Source organism: Prionailurus viverrinus, chromosome B3 (genome assembly GCF_022837055.1).
Source record: "Prionailurus viverrinus isolate Anna chromosome B3, UM_Priviv_1.0, whole genome shotgun sequence".
Lineage (NCBI taxonomy): Eukaryota > Metazoa > Chordata > Mammalia > Carnivora > Felidae > Prionailurus > Prionailurus viverrinus.
This window is the reverse complement of record NC_062566.1, coordinates 131553727-131572589: the sequence shown is the minus strand read 5'-3', so window position 1 is coordinate 131572589 and position 18863 is coordinate 131553727. Positions and strand designations below refer to the sequence as shown.

Below are 18863 nucleotides of genomic sequence, written 5' to 3'. Positions count from 1 at the left end.
GGGAGGGGGGCTAACAGTGTCCAATACTCCACCAAAATCAAAGTGGGTGGAAACTAAGAAAGGAAGAAAGTACATATTCAGGTCCTTAAAGGCCTCTGGGAAGACAATTTCAGAAATGTAGCAGGGACAGAAATTATAGGAAGGAGTTAAAGTTACCAGGTCTAAAATAGAGACAGCATATTTACAAAAATTCTGGTAAGTCTGACATTGAGAGAAAGGGCAAGGAAATGGATCGAAGTGGTCAAAAAAGCCAAAAGTATGGTTTTTTTCCTTAGGCAGGAGTTCGAAGACCTTGTCTGTTCTTCTGCTAAGCAACCATGCGCTCTTGAGTTTGCTGAGCCAGAAGAAGGCAGCAGAGAGGGGAAAAACACGGAGAGGACAGACTCAGGAGGAGGAGCTTAAATGAGGTGGAGCGGGAACCAGGACAGACTCAGGAGGAGGAGCTTAAATGAGGTGGAGCAGGAACCAACGCACAGGCTGAAAATGCCTCCTGATGAAAGCAGACGTTTCCCTCCGATAGGAGGCAAAGGAAGGAGAAGCTGAAGACTACATTAGCTGGAGACTGACACAGTGTTTTTCAGCGGAGTGGAAGGGAAGGTCGGCTGAGATACCAGGTGGGGGAAGCTGCCTGAAAAACCTGACGGAGGATCAGCAAGGAAGAAGGAAGTGACTGCTTAACAACGATCATCGATATAGCAGTGGTTAAGATGACAGGTGGCGGGCCTGGCCTGGGCAGTGGCAGAATGAATTTTAAGCAAAAAGAAAGAAAGGTGGTTGGAACAAGCGACATTTTAGCCTTTTACAAAACCTCTGAGTAAGGCACCTGACGTGAGCCAACCCAGCCAAACACGAACAAATCCTCTCACAGATCAACGTGGAGTCAAAAAGTGTCTCCCAACTGGTGAATCCCAACATCCACAGTGTACATCTCAAGCTTACTTGGAGTATTCTAGTAGCTTTTTGCTTGTAGTCGATGAGTTCCTGCTTAGAGGACTCCAAGTTGGACTTAAACACTTTGACTTGTTGCTGCAGCTCGTCAACTCTCTTCTTCTCGTCCGAGTATTTTCGTTCAGCCAGAGTAACCGCTTCTGCCAAATTCTGCCGTTCCGCTTCCATGTCATTAAGGCGTGCAGCAAACTCGTTCTGTGACAAATTTTTATATCTGCTTACATCATTTCCTTTGAGATATATTTTACAACCACCTAATCAGATATCTTATGGGATTTTTTTTAGCTCAGTCCAACAACCTAACAGGGAGGTTTAAAAACAAAACAAAACAAAACATACCACCTCATTTGTTAAGAACTAAAGAATAGAGAATTTAAGGTTGCTGGCTCCCAAACGTGGCAATGCATCAGAATCAATTAGGGAGTTTTAAAAAAAAATGCAGCCACCGAGGCTTACTTCCCCAGGCTTACTGAATTGGAGCTTCTAAGACTAGGCTTGGAAATCTGATTTTTGGGTTTTTTTTTTTTAATTTTTTTTAAATGTTTTTATTTATTTTTGAGACAGAGAGAGACAGAGCATGAGCAGGGGAGGGGCAGAGAGAGAGAGAGGGAGACAGAATCTGAAGCAGGCTCCGGGCTGTCAGCCCAGAGCCTGGTGCAGGGCTCAAACTCACAGACTGTGAGATCATGACCTGAGCTGAAGTCGGACGCCCAACCGACTGAGCTGCCCAGGCGCCCCTTGGAAATCTGTTGGGTTTTTTTTTTGGTTTTTTTTTTTTTTGAGACAGAGAGAGACAGAGCATGAATGGGGGAGGGGCAGAGGCAGAGAGAGAGGGAGACACAGAATCGGAAGCAGGCTCCAGGCTCTGAGCCATCAGCCCAGAGCCCGACGCGGGGCTCGAACTCACGGACCACGAGATCATGACCTGAGCTGAAGTTGGACACTTAACTGACTGAGCCACCCAGGCACCCCAAGAAATTTGTTTTTTAAGAAACTTCCAAGGTAAATCTGGTCACTTGGATACAGGTGAATCTGGTCAGCCTGATACTAAGCTGATCAATGAATAAAAGGCCTACAGAAAACAGAAAAGTCTATCAGAAAGCAAATGAAAGACGTAAGTAAATAGCTACATCTTTTCTAGCAGTATGGCTAATGTTTTCCTTTTATTTCACATTTTTCTAATCAACTGCTCAATGTAATTTTTTAGCTTAAGAAACTTTTAAAGCCACTGAATGACTGAATTAAGTATAAAATATACCATATTTTGAAAATTAAGTATACAAAAAAGAATGTAAAATATCTCATTAATGATATTTATTGTTAACTATATGTTGAAATGATAGTACTTTGGATATACTGTATTAAATAAAATACACTCATAAGATTTTCAAAAAGCCCACACTAGCTGATAGTTACTTTCAGGACTGAACTATTTTCACCTGTTGAAAAGACAGCCTGGCCCAGTGGTTCTCAACCTCACTGCCCAATGGACACACCTGTGAATCTTATAAAACTCAAATACCACTGCTTATGCCTACCTCACACAATGTGATCAGGCTCCCTGGAAGTGGAGACCTGGCATCAGAAAGTAGTAAAAGCTACATGATCCTAATGTATAGACGGGGTTGAGAACCACAGAACTGGATGCAAAAATTAATTTAAGAGTAAAATTTGGGGCACCTGGGTGGTAGTTGGTTAAGCATCTTTTTATTTTTTAATGACTTCAAATTGAAGTCATACTATTCTTTTTTTTAATGTTTATTTATTTTTGAGACAGAGCATGGGGAAGGGGTAGAGTAAGAGGGGGAGAATCCGAAGCCAGATCCAGAGCCAGAATCCAAAGCAGGCTCCAGGCTCTGAGCTGTCAGCACAGAGCCTGACGTGGGGCTGGAACCCACAAACCTTGAGATCATGACCTGAGCTAAAGTTGGACACTTAATCAACTGAGCCACCTAAGCGCCCCTAAGCATCTGACTCTTGATCTCAGCTCAGGTCTTGAACGCAGCCCTGCGTTGGGCCCCGCACTGGGCATGAAGCTTAGTTAAAAAAAATTTTTTAGGGGCACCTAGGTGGCTCGGTCGGTTAAGCGTCCCAACTGCAGCTCAGGTCATGATCTGGCGGCTCATGAGTTTGAGCCCCATGTCAGGTTCTGTGCCGACAGCTCAGAGCCTGGAGCTTGCTTCGGATTCAGCATCTCCCTCTCTCTCTGCCCCTCCCCTGCTTGCACTCTCTCTCTTTCAAAATAAATAAACATTAAATTAAAAAAAAATTTTTAAGAAAAGGTTTTTTTAAAGAGTAAAAGTATATATTAGGTACATTTCTCTAGAAATAAATGAAATCAGATAAAATGGAATCAGAAAAGGCTTAAATAAAAACATAAACAAGATGCCCCACATCAGCAACTTTTTTCTAAGTGTTTTATTCAAAAGCTTCTCAGCACCATCTAGTTGTAAGAAAGAAGCCCCAAATCAGCTTTTAATCAGATAATGGTAATGTTGGTTGCACACCAAAATTAAGTGAGAAAATGTCTGTCTCTAATGAACATTAACTATTTTAATTGTATTTCTTTTTTTAAGGGGTGCTGAGGGGCTGCTCCCCTTTTATTATCTGACAGAGCTTTCTCTCAAGAGAGTGTAACACCCCTCCCCTCTGGGACCCTTGTCCGACCTGTGCGTCGTCCCTTCAAATACCCTCTCAGAAGAAGAGCCCCCACGTCCCCCTGCCGATGCCTTGTCAATCATAAAGGATACTGAACTTCATTTTAAATGTATTTCAATACGTAGGATTAAATTTAGCGAGGATCAAGCTAAATTTCCAAGTACTTGGATTTTGTCACAGAAAGAGAATTTTCTGAAACGCACTGCAGAATTTTATTTGGCAGAAAATGTGTTAGGAAGGCCATGCCTCCTCTCGAACCTGCATCTGTTTACAGCTCTCCTGCTCTCTCTTCCGGGCGGCGTCCGCTTCATGCAGTCTCTCCTGAAGGGTTTGCAGAGCTTGGTTCTGTAGGCTACTACCTTCGCTGTGATCCTGCATTATTCTAAAAGACAGGACATCACTCGAAGAGGCTCGTTTCCACAGTGTACAAGTGGTCAGGTAGAATAATTTTTAGAGCATTGGCTTATAAGCACAAAAAAGATGGCTTGACTAAAATATTCTTAAAGAAATCTTTCTGCCTTTTAATGGAATGTAACCTATATTTTTAGGCATCCAAATATAAGCACACAGCACATATCATCATATGTCAAAAGATTAATGACCCGACGTTCTTCAAATATTTTTAAATGCAGACTCTGCTAACAATGCATCTCAAGATTCAACTAGTAAGTCGACTTTCAATCACACACATTTCACATTAAAAAAACCATAAATTTCCCCTCTGTAAATTTCAAAAGCTAAGTTTCCACAAAGTGGGATATACTACAGTGTTTATAATTACTTGTATTGGAAAGAAACGTCCCAGCCCCCTTGTTCATGACTTCTAGAGTGAGCTACCTCGATTTTTCGCTCTGTAAGGCTTCCAGGGCTTCTGTGCGGGAGCTCAGTAGCTGGTCGGCTTCCTGCAGCCTCACTTTCAGCACACCCAGCTGCGAGTCCTTTGCGGCCACTGCTTCAGTCAGATCGTCGACCTGGGCTCGAAGTTCTCGAGTTATTCGATCACTCTTTGAGTGGTCAACATTCCACTTTTCAACTCTTGCTCTTGCTTTGTTTAATTCTAAAAAAGACAGAGAGAAATGTCTCTATTCAAGCAGACACGCCTTTCTCACAGCACACACAGATTCTCCTCTGCGCCTTTAGGACTGACTGCCAAAATTGGGGGCTTAGACGTATCTTCAGATTATTTGCTCCAAATGGGATACCCACTTCTCAAGGCCAACACTCACATCTACATTATAGTTAACAGGCTGGAACGGGGCATGATAATAGCTGCTCTTCTACAAAAAAAAATTTTTTTGAGACATAGCATAAAGTATTTGGGAGCCAAACCAGTATAGAGCAGAATTCACAACACTAAAATGGTCGGTGGATTCGTAGAGTTCTGCTAGAGACAGGACGAATGCAAATCCAAACCAAGGGCATACACTCCAGTAAGACCAAACAAACAAAATCAAAACCTGAAGATAAACACAGGAAAGAATCTGTTTCTCTCAATCATCATAGCAAAAAGATGCTGCTTTTTTTAATGTTTTATTTTTTGAGAGAGTGCAAATGGGGGAGGGGCAGAGAGAGGGAGACAGAGGATCCAAAGTGAGTTCTGTGCCGACTAGAGAGAGCCCGATGCAGGGCTCGAACCCACAAACCATGAGATCATGACCTGAGCCAAAGTCGGACGCTCAACCAACTGAGCCACCTGGGCACCCCAAAAAGATGTTTTTCAAAAAATTTTTTTTCATCCTTATTTATTTTTGAGAGAGAGAGAAAGAGAGAGACAGAGTGTGAGTGGGGGAGATGCAGAGAGATGGAGACACAGACTCCAAAGCAGGTTCCAGACTCTGAGCTGTCAGCACAGTGCCCAACACGGGGCTTGAACTCACAGACCATGAGATCGTGACCCAAGCTGAAGTCGGACGCCTAACCGACTGAGCCACCCAGGTGCCCCCTATTCTTTAAATCTAGAAAGAACAGTGCAGTAAAGATTTCCACATCCTTACATATGATCTGTAACAACAGTCTGCCGGCAAAACAAAATTAACATCAAAGCAAACTCTACATGGTCTCAGGAAAGGCTCTATTTCCATGTCCACGTTAGTTTGGTAAAGTGAAGTTTTTTCTAAAGTCAGCCCAACAAGTCTTAAACTTCCTTCTTCTTGTACTCTTCTGGGCCTCCATCCACGTCTTGGCCAAACTTTCCCACTGTCCCTACACTCCTTTCTAATCACTGCCAGGATCCAGGGCAGAGACTTCTCTTATTTTCCCTTGGCCACACTTACATTAACATTAACATACTCCCCACCACTACCTCACTTGTGGGATTTTTTTACTTTTAAATTACCTATTTCTGAGGAATCCAAGGGTTTTCTACTCTAGGGCCATTTCACTGCACATTTCGAGACAGTACTTTTCAAACTGAATTCCATGTTTGCTTTACAGCCCCAGGAGCAGTGCAATACCGTGACCTCGCCCACTGGTGCCCACTACTTTGTTTAATCACACCTTTGGCTCATGAGCAGCTCCCCCTGAATGCTCAGAATAAATCGATCAAATGAATCAGATGATTACTGATGTTCCGTTCTCAGTCCCTAAATTTCATGATTCCTAAAGAATGACCAAATAAGCCAATGTTCTGGTTCAGGTCGGTGGGAGGATGACTGGCCTAAATCTGGGCCCTATTTCTATGAAAATGCTATTTTATAAGTCTCATCTGAAATATTTCTAAGTTTTGATGTAATCAAACCTTCATTTATTTTTGAAATGTTAAATTCCTAACCCTGCACAATTGAAATAAGGCTCTACCTTCTTGAGTTTCCTTGGATCTTTGAAGTAATGAGGCCATTTCTTGATTTAAAGACTGAACCTCATTCCTCAACAGTTGGTTCTCCAACCGAAGATTAGACAGTTCGTGTGATTTGCCGTCAGGAGTAGGTGCTGGGTTGTGGTCAGTGCAGGCAGCACTTGATGATACATTTTCCTTTGAAGAATCCTCTTGAACTTCATGGCCAGAATCTGAATTATTAGAGGTTTCTGTAAAAAAAAAAAAAAAAAAAAAAGAATACACTTTTGTTACACCAGAACAGGCACTACAAAAAAAAAAAAAAAGAATACACTTTTGTTACACCAGAACAGGCACTACGTACACATTAGTAGCTTACTTTGGTAGAATGCCTTTTGGCTCAAGCTGACTGCTACAGCTAAAATGACGGCTTAAATTTAAATAAAATACAGGTTAAATTTTCAATAGACTTCCTTCTGATGAAATTTCATGCTCCTACTTGGAGGCTACAGACCTCTAAGGATCTCAAAGTCTGGATATACTGAATGAATGGTGATGCAGAACAGACACAAGAATACAGTTCTGGGAAGGAGAAAACCAGAGAGAATTTAAGTGGCTGGGTTTAGGTAAAAAGGGTTTCAGTCTCCCTTTGGGCTTTAAAGTATTTTCTTAAAAAAAGAGACAAGTCCCAACAGTGAAAATACTGGAAAGGCACGAAAGAACAGCTGTGGGTTTCAAGGCAAGGAGAGTAATAATATGTGGGAGCAATTTGTTACATACCAAACTTGAGTCTAAAAGGTCTTACTCAAGAAGATAGACATTCATAAATTCAGATTCATCCTGCTTTTGTTACAAAATGTGATGCAGATGCATTTTTAACTTGCTCTAAAAAAACTAGGTACAGTTATATAGCTAAATGATAAAATGGACTAAAATAGTAACAGTACAGGCAAAAGAGCTGACACTTCAGAAAGGAAGATAAACTACTGACCAATAATCGTATAAAAAAGTTCTCAACATCATCAGTGATCAAGGAAAAATGCAGATTAAAACCACGAGAACCAATGCACACCCACTAAAATGGCTACAATTAAGAGGACGATGCCAAATGCTGACAAAGACATGGAGCAGCCAGAGCTCTCCTAGATTTTACTGGTGGGAGCACAAAATGGTATAACCACTGTGGGAAAAGGTTTCAGTTTCTTATGAAATTAAATATGCAGCTACCATTTCGCCTAGTAATTCCCTTCCTAGCTTTCCACTTCCTAGAGACATGAAAACATTTTCCCGCAAACAGACAAGAACAAAAATGTTCATAGCAGCTTTATTTACAATAACCCCAAACTGGAAACAATCCATTGTCCATAAAAGAGACTAAAGTGTGGTATACTCAGAACAAATTACTGATATATCCATGGATCTTACTAATGTGGTGAGGAAAAAGATAAGAGAGTGGACATACTATATGATTCCATTTATATGGAAGTCTTAGGAGAAAAACTAAGGTGAAAAAAATCAGAACAGCGGTAGCTGGGGAAATGGGGTAGAAAGATGAACTGGAAAGAGACATGAGGCAAAGGGACAAAGGAAATGTTCTTTATCATAATAAAAGTGTGGGTTACATAGGCATAGCCATTTATCTGTATAGCTAAGATTTGTGCATTTCAATATACAGAAAAAAATTATGAGAAATCGAAATCTGAACAATGATTAGGTATTAGGTGATACTGAGGAATTATTAAAATTTTAGGGTGATTATGGTGTGGATGTTTGTTTTTAAAGCTTGCATTTCTCTAGGGTCATCAAATGAAATATTTCTAGAAGAAATGATAGGAGATCTGTGATTTGTTTCAAAATAATTCTGTGGCAGGTAGAGGAAGGGATGGAAAACGGGAGGGTATAAAAGAAATAAGAACGGCTGTAAAACTGTTTAGATAATGTAGCCAGATAATAGGTATTATTGGAGGGAGTCATCAAAATCTACTTTGATATATCTGAAATTTCCAAAATCAAAATTAAAAAAAAAAATTTTTTTTTAATGTTTATTTATTTTTGAGACATGAGCAGGGAAGGGGCAGAGAGAGAGGGAGACACAGAATGTGAAGCAGGCTCCAGGCTCTGAGCTGTCAGCCCAGAGCCTGACGCAGGGCTCGAACTCACGGACCGTGAGATCGTGACCTGAGCTGAAGTCAGACGCTTAACTGACTGAGCCACCCAGGTGCCCCAAAATCAAAATTTTTTTAAAGAAATAAAGTATATATCCAAAATTGTGGGATATATATAAAGCAGCATTTAAAAAGACATTTATAGGGGCACCTGGGTGGTTCAGTTGGTTGAGCATCCGATTCCTGATTTCGGCTCAGGTCATGAACCCAGGGTTGTAGGATTAAGCCCTTCATTAGGCTCTGAGCGGACAGCACAGAGCCTGCTTGGGATTTTCTCTCTCCCCATTTCTCTGCCCCTTCCCTGCCTGCTCTCTCTCAAAATAAATAAATAAATACACATTAAAAAAAAATAAATAAAAAGACATTTTTTGTATTTAATATATACATCAAAAATGAAAGGAAGAAAAATTAATGAGTTAAAGGCTATAAAAACAGAATAAACCCTGGGGCGCTTGGGTGGCTCAGTTGGTTAAGCGTCTGACTTCAGCTCAAGTCATGATCTCACGGTTCATGGGTCTGAGCCGGGCCATTGGGTTCTGTGCTGACAGCTCAGAGCCTGGAGCCTGCTTCGGATTCTGTCTCCCTCTCTCTTTGCTCCTCCCCCACTTACACTCTGTCTCTCTCTCTCTCTCAAAAATAAACACACACACACACACACACACACACACACACACACACACACAATTTTAAAACAGAATAAATCCCAAAGCAAAAATTAACAATAAAGACCAGAAATTAACAAAATAGAAATCTGCTAGAGAGAATTAAAATGGTCTTTTGAGGGACATATCACAAACATTATGCCAATAAATTTTTAAATGTATATGATGTTGAAACCTATCAAATTGTATACCTAAGTATGTGTAGTTTATTATACATCAGTTATACTTCATTAACACTGTTTAAAAAAATAGGCATTCATCACAGTGCCAGATACTGATATTCTTCTAGTAGTATCTGTGATCAAGCTTTGGTTTCTGCAGGGTTAGTATGAATGATTAGGTTGGTGTCCAACTGGGTTAAAGTTTCAGCTATGACCCTTTTACTATTTTCCTAAAATTAAGTAAAATAAACACAATCCCCCAAAGTACATATGAAATAGACAAACTCTTAGGAAAAAAAATGTAACTCACCAAAAACAGAGGAAATAGAAAACCAATAGAATCAATAGTTAAAACTCCAGACCTGATGGTTTTACCAGTGAGTTCCAGCAAAATTCAGGGAATAAATAATCGCGGTTTTACATCAAATAATTAAGACAACAGAAAAAGAGGGAACACTTTCAAATTCATTTTATAAGGCTAACATAACTGTAATACTAAAACCTAACAGTATTACAGGTCACTCTCACTTATGAAATAAATGCAAAATCCTAACTGGAATATTAGCAAACTGAAAGTCAAGTCTGGTTTTAGGTTTTAAAAAAGTCAATTGATTTGTATCCCATATTAATATTAAGGAACAAAAAGCATATTAAAAAATCACATCATATCTCATACATACAGGAAAAAACACTGTAAAAATTCAACATAAAAACTCAAATTAGAGGGATGGCTGGGTGATTCAGTAGGTTAACCGGTTTCACCAGCTGTGGGTTTGACCCCTACGTTGTGCTAACAGCTCGGAGCCTGCTTGGGATTCTCACTCTCTCCCTCTCTCTGTCCCCCTCGCCCGCTCGCTCTCACTCTCAAAATAAATAAACTTAAGAAAACACAACTCAAACTAGATACACATAGAAACAGTCTTCACCTGACAAAAAGTACCTATAAAAAAACTAACACAGACATTATATTTGGTTAAACTGTAAACCATGGTTAAGACAAAGAACAAGATACTGGTTCTCAGCCCAAGCCAATGCAGTGAGGCAAGAAAAAGATTCTTTTTAAAGATTAAAGGGTTAAGAAGGAACCAAACTGTCACTATCCACAGATACTGTGTTGTTGAAAATCTGAATGTACAGAAAAATAAAAGATGAAGAGCTATGTAGGCAGCTGTGTGTCAAAAGCCAATACATCAGGAACAGAAAGTAAAACTTTAAAAAGGATGCCATCTACAAGTTTCAAAAAATATAAACTACCAGGAATAAATCTGACAAAAAATATGCAAGACTTTCATGAAGAAAATGATAAAATCTTAAAGAAAGACACTTACAAACTAAGTTGAAATTGTACCATGTTATTATGGGTGAAAAACCTCAGTTTTGTAAAGATGCTGATTCTCACCCAAACGGAAGCAATAGACTCCCAATAAAAAGGCCAAAAGAATTTTTGTGAAACTTGGAAAGCAAATTCTAAAATGAATGTGGATGTACAAAAAAGTCCAAGAATAGCCAAAACATTCTTGAAAGACCAGATGGGAGAAATTGCTCTAGGAGATATCAAGACACTATAAAACTACATGAATTAAGACAGCGTGGCATTGGCACAAAATGCCAGGGGTGATATTGCAGATTGACAGGGAAAGGAAATATTTTCAATGACTAATGCTGAGATAACAGTATGGGGGAAAAAAATGGAACTAGATAGGCATCTACCTTACACCGTTTATCTAAAAAACCCCAAAATTTTAAATAAACATAAAATACGAAAGGCAAAACTATAAAACCTTTAGAATACAGGAAAATATCCTTATGGCCTTAGGACAGGAAAAAATTTTCTAAGACACAAAAAAAATACCACAAAGAAAAGAATGCTAAATTCATGTACATTAAGAACTCTACTGAGATACCACAGAGAGAAGTGGGGGGAAACCAAGGTAAAACAGAAGGAGGTGTAGAAAGAATCACCATCTGGAATATATAAAGAATATCTATGAATCAATAAGGAAAAAGACAAATGATCCATTGGAAAAAATTGATCAAAAGACTTGAATAGCACCTCCCAGACTGAAAAGATGCTCAACCTCATTAGTAAGGAGAAAAATAACAACACACCTGATTAACAAAACACAAACAGTCACTGAAAATATCCAATGTTGGTGAAAATGCAGAGCAGAAGCAATATTAACCATAGTTGTTCAAGTATAAATTGGTACACCTCTTGAGAAAACAATTCTGGTATACTACCGTACCTGGAACCCTGTCACACCCTACAACCCAGCAATTCCATTTATAGACGTTTCTAGGCATCCTAGGGCACTGCTTCTCAACCTAGGGTGATTTTGCTCCCAAGGGACATTTGGCTATATAGATATAGATAGATACACAGACAGACAGACAGACATAGAGAGGGGGGCAGGGAAGAGAGAGACATTTTTGGTTATCACAATTGGGGATGCTACTGGCATCGAATGGATTAAGAGGCCAGGGATGGTGCCTCCTACAACAAAGATTTATTCCACCCAATAGTCCCAAGATTGAGACCCTGCCCTAGAGAAACAAAACTTCATCTTTATAACTCCCATGTATTAACTGGTTCTAACTCATTTCCCTGTCAACAGGTTTCCTTTGACTCATCCTTTACAATCAAATGTAAGTGGTTTTCCTTAAAAGTAGAAAAATATCATCAACTTTCTTTGAAAGACCTCTATTAGCATGCCATTGCTATGGCACTTACAATTTATCTGGCCCTAGTAATCACCTGGAGAACAACAACAAAAATATCATATGCCCTGCCTCCAGCCCCGGAAAATCCGATTCAAGAAGTCTGGGGAGGCACACAATAATTCACTTTTATTAATCACACAAGTGCTTCTAACGCATGTTGTCCACGGACCACTCTTTAAAAGAGAATGATGTATACGAATAATGGGTTTAAACATGTAAACGGAGGCAAACAAGGGCCTTCACAAACAGCTCCCAACTTTCTTTGCTACCTTCATTTTCTTTTGCTGTCTCCTACACACTGTGCCCACAACAACTACTCTACCAAACGTGTACAGAATCTCTGCATTGAATGCTGTCTCCAACCCCTCTTCTTTTTCACCTGGAAAACTTCTATTCATTCTTTGAGACTCAACTCAAATCACAGAGCCCCTGTGAATCCTTACCTGAATACCTTAGTTACTTTCTCCTTAATGGCTCCACAATACTCTAACCATATTTCAATTTCTGTATTTACTATACTATATACTAATATACTATAGTTTTGTTGTTGTTGTTGTTGTTGAGAAAGGGGGGGAGGGGCAGAGGGAGAAGGGGACGGAGGATCCAAGTGGGCTCTGCACTGAGAGCAGTGAGCCTGATGCAGGGGCTCAAACTCACGAACTATAAGATCATGACCTGAGCTGAAGACAGACCCTCAACTGACTGAGCCACCCAGGTGCCCCATAAATTATGTTTACATGTCTCTCTCGCCCTCTTGACCCTGTTAAAAAGAAATTTAGGAGTGTGTGTACATAGTCAACTGTTAACTGCATGATCCTGTCTTGAAAGCCCCAAACGCTTGCCTCTTTACCACTTTATCTTGACAGATTTTATTCACCAACAGCCAGGACTACGGGAGAAGCTTTAATATTTAAGAAAATAACAAGCTTCCAATAATCATCAACTTTATAAAGAATCTCTGCAAGAACCTACCATGTTTGCTATTTTAAAATGGTTAGTAGGTACCTGAATTAGCCATATTACCACGTTAACCTCATTTTTGCAGGTGAGAAGATCTATATATACAGGTAATTTCACAGCAATGAAAACCAGAATTCTAAACTGTTACTTCACTACCAGGTCAATGCCTTCAACCCTTCAACTCGGATCGAAGTTCAGTCTCTCAGCTTTATTTCTGAGGGATGCAAGGGGTAAACACACACACACACACACACACACGCACACACGCGCGCACACACACACACACACACACACAGAAAAAGCCCTCACAATCCAGAATAAATGTGAAGTACAGCCTCCTATTTTATCATCCCAAAAAGAAATGAATTGAGATAGTTCCAAGTCCAAAATTATGTTTTCTTTCAGATTTCAAAATTGTCTTTTTTTTTTTTTTTTTTTGTAGTTTAAAACACCTTAGAGAATCATCCTGGGCAGAATTTCTTAGATGCTAGGCTGGGTAAAGGTACCCAACAGACAACATTCAAAGGTCCCTATTATAACTGTACGCTGACTAATGGCTTCCGTGTCGTCTACCACATTCATTCCACATTTTAGAAGCTGCCTTTACACCAGTGGGGAAAGGTGACATTAACAGAGGATGAGAAACACTACCAGAACACTTCAGGTTATGACACGTCCCATTTGCTTAACTCTAAAAGAAACCAGAGGGCTGATTAACTACCATCGCCTTGGCTCCTAGAAGGATTTTCCTCAACGGTTTTGACGGTGGTCACGCTGGTGTTCACAGAACCGACACTTGCTGTCCGAGAACTCTGAAGGACAGGTGTCTTGCTCCTTTCTTTTTTGATTTCCACCCTCCCGGTAGGCTCCTTCTGTGAACTATTAAGAAAGTCAAACAGCAGCTCATCATCAGGTTCTGACTTTTTTCTTCGAACAAACTGGGATGAAGGCCTAGGAACAGACGTGTTTTCAACAGAATGAGAGGTCTCCACTGATGTCCTAGATCCTACTTTTACATTTGCTGTGCCAGCTAAGAGAGTGGCTTTCTGATTTCTAATGTTATCAGCTGCTGAGGAAATATAAGCAGCTTTAGATCCAGTCTGATAAGTCAAATCTGTATTTTGCTGAAGTTCAGGATAGTCAGCATTTTTGTTATATGTGATATTGCCGGTGTTCTCTTTTCTACTGAGAGCTGTTGCAGCCCCTTGATCAACTCGATTTAAAAGATCTTCTGCCTTCCCAGCAAGATCAGCAAACCAGGACATGATGGTAGCAGAATAATCCTATTGGTGAACCTGTAAAAAGGACATAAAGTGGTCAGTATGGCATAACAGCAGAGCACAGCAGTGAAGACCAGGCTCTGGAGTCAGACGGTCCTGGACTGAAAGCCTAGCACTGCCCCTTACTAGCTATGTAACCTTGAGCAAACGACTTCACTGAAACTGAGAACCTTTACCTGGAAAATGAGGAAAATAAGTGTATTCACATTATAGGACGGCTTTAAGATGAAGTAATCTATTAAAAAAACTCTGCAAAAGGCCTGACACACAGCAGACACTCATTTTAGTAGTTGCTATTACCATAATAATTACAGCTATCTCTACTGTTATAACTCCTGTTTCAACAATAGGCAAATGTTACTGTAGCAAACATAAGTAGCAAATAATCAATATAGTAAAATTCCAGCTCAACCAAATAAAAAGAATTCCCTGAAGTTTGTTTTAAGGTGCTAAAACTTGAAGAAACTTCTGATTGATACTAAATCTCCATGTTTAAATGCAGCAGTATGATGGATAATTTAGATGTGCACATATATAATCTGTCTAAAGTACACTTACGATAATTTACATTCTCAGTACCTATTATGTGCACACTGGCTCAGTTCAGAATAAAAAAAAAATGACTGCACAGCCATTTATTTGATAAACAGATCTGAGTACTTTTTGGTGTGCCAGAATGAATCGGAATGATGAATTAGTCCTTACAGATACAGAAGTGTACTAAAAAAGTCAACAACCATTTCTCGAATGTGCACATTGTGGTGCCTGGCATGCTCTTTCGTCATTAACTCTTTCTTGTTCTTAAACTTCACCTGAATGTCATGAGCTCCAAAACACAGTTCTCTTTCTCTCCATCTAGATTAGGTTCTATCATTCTCTGTTCGCATGCTAGGCTTTACTCTCACAACCTTCCATGTTTTATATGATTTTTTTTCTGTCTCTTCCTGTTGGAAAGAGGAGGAGGGAAGTGGCTGGATGAAGGCCAGGTCTGTTTTGCTTACCACTGAATTCTCCGTAAATACTGCTGAATGTAGTTTGTATGTCAAATGCCATACAATCATTACCTTTATCACACATAATTTTCACAACCACATTACGTAGTAAGTAGCAATGTTCTTTTTTCACAAACGGGGAAAAGATTTAGAAAGATCCCAGAGTTTCGATGGCAGCTTAGCAACTCAAATCTAAGTCAGCCAAACCCAGCTTTTTTTTTAACCGCTGCCTTTCCCATCTAGCCTCTCAGTAACTGAATAACCTCAAGAAGAAACTCACCCTCTAAACCTGTTCCTTACAAAATGGGACTATTATATACCTGTATATTTCACAGCTTATGTGACCTCAAATGAAAATGGAGGTGCAATGCTCTGCAACATATAAACCTCTTTACAGATGTCAAGTATTATTCTCAAGCAGACATTGATGGCGATTGGGCGGCAAATGATCCTTACTAATTAAAGGAGTCAAAGCATACTTATTAACCCTATATCTCGCCTCTTATTTTAAAGTTAATGGGGCTTTAAAACAAAACCCCATGCCTTAATGTTGATTATCCAATTAAATACAAACAGCGGTCCTGGGCATTTGCCCCACTGACAACTCCAGCGGACTTCAGAGGTGCAGTGCCCCCAAGTAATTAACTTCTCAGGCAATGCCCCAGGAAATGGCCCACAGGGACGGAGATGAAGAGAGGGTGACAGTGCGTGGGCTGGGGATGGGTCCGCAGACAGCAGTGGCAGGGTCTGCTTCGAAGGCCAGGTGTCAACACAGAGGAAGGGAGGCTGGGGGTCAGTCGGTCGGTCCCAGGGACTTTGTCGTCCACAGATCTCAGGTAGGCGAGTACAGACCCCCGCTTCGCTCCCCACCCGCCAGGCTGAACCTCTGGAGGGGGAGGAGCTGCCACACCAGGCTGGGGGCGGGGGGCGGGGAGGGAGGAGAGGGCAGGGCACTAAACAATGCCGGCTGAAGCCCGAGGGGGCTCTCCTGCCCTCTCCCGCAGCCCCCCAAAAACGCAGAGACCAGAGTCTCCGCTTAGGGGACGCCAACCCCGCGCCTACGGCCGTTAACGCCCTAGGCGGACCCGTCCGGCCCACTGGGCTCACGCTGCCGCCTCACCTGAGGACTCTGGAGCGGCTGCACCGCGGCCTCGTCGCCCGCCAGGGCCGCCCCCCACCTCGGCAGCCGGCCGCGAGAGAGCCAGGCAGACGAAACCTGGTCCCGGGCCGGCCACGGCCCCGCGACTCTTCCGGGAGACGTGGAAGGGCGGCGAGGACCCCAAAACAGAGTGGCTTCCGAGCTGCCTGAGCGGCCCGGGACCGGCAACAGCCACCTGGAGGCGACTCAGGCGGTGGCGCCGGCGGCTGCGGGGGCCTCGCTCTTGGCCACGCCCTTCTTCCGCCTGGTGCGTGCGACGTAGCTCTCCTCCCTTGGAGGACGACGGTCTGCACGCGGCCGGCATAACATTGTAGGCCACGCCCCCAGGGGGCGGGACCCTGGGCTGCACCGCGGGGTGACTGAGGCGGTACCCCGCCCGGAAGGAATTTGAGGCCTGAGTTGGGCGGGGCGTGAGACCTAGGTGGACCCCCAGCCTTCACCTTTCCCTCTTCCCCTGCCAGTTTTTAGGGTAAGGATGCTGAGGACCCAGGGCAGGAGATGGGAATACAGAAAACAAGATCCCTGAGTTCCTGGAGATTCCTTTCTAGTGGCAGAGACGAATTTTAAATAAACCAATGACTGAACAAGACGATTTTAAGAACGCTATCAAAGTTGTACAGACAAAAAGGGAGAAGTGACTGGAGGTGGAGGAAACACTTTAAATGGTGTGATCTCTCTGAAGAGGTGACCTTTAAGCTGAGACCCAAACGATGGAAAAGACCCATAATGGGTCTTTCTATACAGCAATATTGTAGTTATGTTATGCATACAGTTCCTAGAATACTTGAAAATAGTCTAAAATCCACACTCAATAATTAAATACTCAGCTCCTGCTATGGTGCACAGGATTGGGCTAATCTGGCTCTAACTGTTGACAACCCTACAACAATAGTCCCATACATCCCCATTTTCAGGTTGAGGAAACTAAGGCTCAAAGAGGTTAAGTAGCTTGTCTAAAATCATCTGTCTTAATGAGGAGTCCACAGTTCTCGAAAGCTTATGTCCTTAGACTCAGTGTTTTATGTTCTCCAATTGAATATTGGGAGTGATTACAATTCCTGTTTCTTTTCTTCCCAAGTCAGGTTCAGCCCAGTCTAGCGAATGGAAACACTTTCAGCAGCAGCTGGAAGTGATGATAATATCTAACAGTTTCTGAGCCCTTATTAAGTGCAGAATACGGTTATGCATCGGATGTGCCTCACCTCATTTAATTCTTGGAAGGCAGCTGTGCTCACCACTATACCACCAACGCTCACCTCATTTAATTCTTACAACAACTGTAAGGAAGGTGCTGTTGTTATCCTGTGATAGGTGGTCTTGTTCTCAGGTTTTATGTAGCTTTTCCAGGTAAGGATTATACATCACTACCTGTTGCCAGGTGGTTGCAATGTTTTCTGTAGGAGGAGTGTCCTTTCTAGCCTCCCTGAGGTCAAGCCTGATCCTGTGACTTGCTTTGGCCAATGAAATGTGAACAGAAGGCCTTTCACCACATCTGGGCAAAAGTGTTAAGACCCATTATATTTCTATCAGCTCTCTTGATCCTTTTCCTCTCTCATGAGAACGGCTAGTCCAGTTAGGGCTGCTCCCTCCCCCTGGGACCTGGAAAGAAAAAGATGCGAAGCAGCCCACATCTAACACATTACAGGAGTGAAAAATAAACCTTCACTTTTATTTATTTATTTAAAAATTTTAAATGTTTATTTTTGAGAGAGAGAGAGAGAGAGAGACACAGGATGAGCATGGGAGAGGCAGAGAGAGAGAGTGGGAGACACAGAATCCGAAGCAGGCTCCAGGCTCTGAGCTGTCAGCACACAGACCGACGCAGGGCTCAAACTCATGAACCATAAGGTCATGACCTGAGCTGCAGTCAGAGACTTAACCGACTGAGCCAGCTAGGTGCCCCATCCTTTGCTTTTAGGTGGCACTGAGATTTGGCACTGTATTTTACACAGCCTTAACTAATGAGATTAAGAGAGATTAAGACAGAGAGCCTTAACTAACACATAACCCCCTCTTATAGATGGAGACACTGAGATTCAGAGAGATTTAGTTACTTTCCCACGGTCACTGTATGGTACCTGCTGGATAGCTTGTTTGTGCAAGCATACCCTGAATGTCCCTGTTAATCATTATCTTGAAAATGTAGAAATCTTTTCCTCTGTCCATATTCCTATCAAGCAGAATGTGCAGCAGAATGTGTTGTTCAGTGTTCAAGGTCAGCGGCATCGGGGGTGGCCAACCCAGAGTGTTGGCCTTATAACAAAGATTGTCCAGAACGACCCAACACTAATATCATCCTCAATGGGGAAAAACTGAGAGCTTTCCCCCCAAGGTCAGGAACAAGACAGGGATGTCCACTCTAGCCACTGTTATTCAACATAGTA

The 18863-nt window shown here is 41.7% G+C and overlaps 1 protein-coding gene across 2 annotated transcripts in view; it reads right to left on the bottom strand.

Annotated features, from left to right (window-relative positions):
* Positions 1-16655, bottom strand: part of GOLGA5 (golgin A5) — a 34433-nt gene extending 17778 nt beyond the window's left edge. The window contains exons 1-6 of one of the 2 annotated variants that reach the window (XM_047863130.1): positions 16441-16655; positions 13770-14343; positions 6403-6630; positions 4444-4663; positions 3865-3988; positions 940-1143 (exon numbers count right to left, since the gene is read on the bottom strand). In XM_047863130.1, coding sequence (XP_047719086.1) covers positions 940-1143; positions 3865-3988; positions 4444-4663; positions 6403-6630; positions 13770-14313 — 1320 coding nt within the window. In that variant the 5' untranslated portion in view covers positions 14314-14343; positions 16441-16655. The remainder of the gene's footprint in view (positions 1-939; positions 1144-3864; positions 3989-4443; positions 4664-6402; positions 6631-13769; positions 14344-16440) is intronic. The other variant, XM_047863128.1, reaches the window with a different exon arrangement.
* Between the last annotated feature and the right edge of the window lie 2208 nt (positions 16656-18863).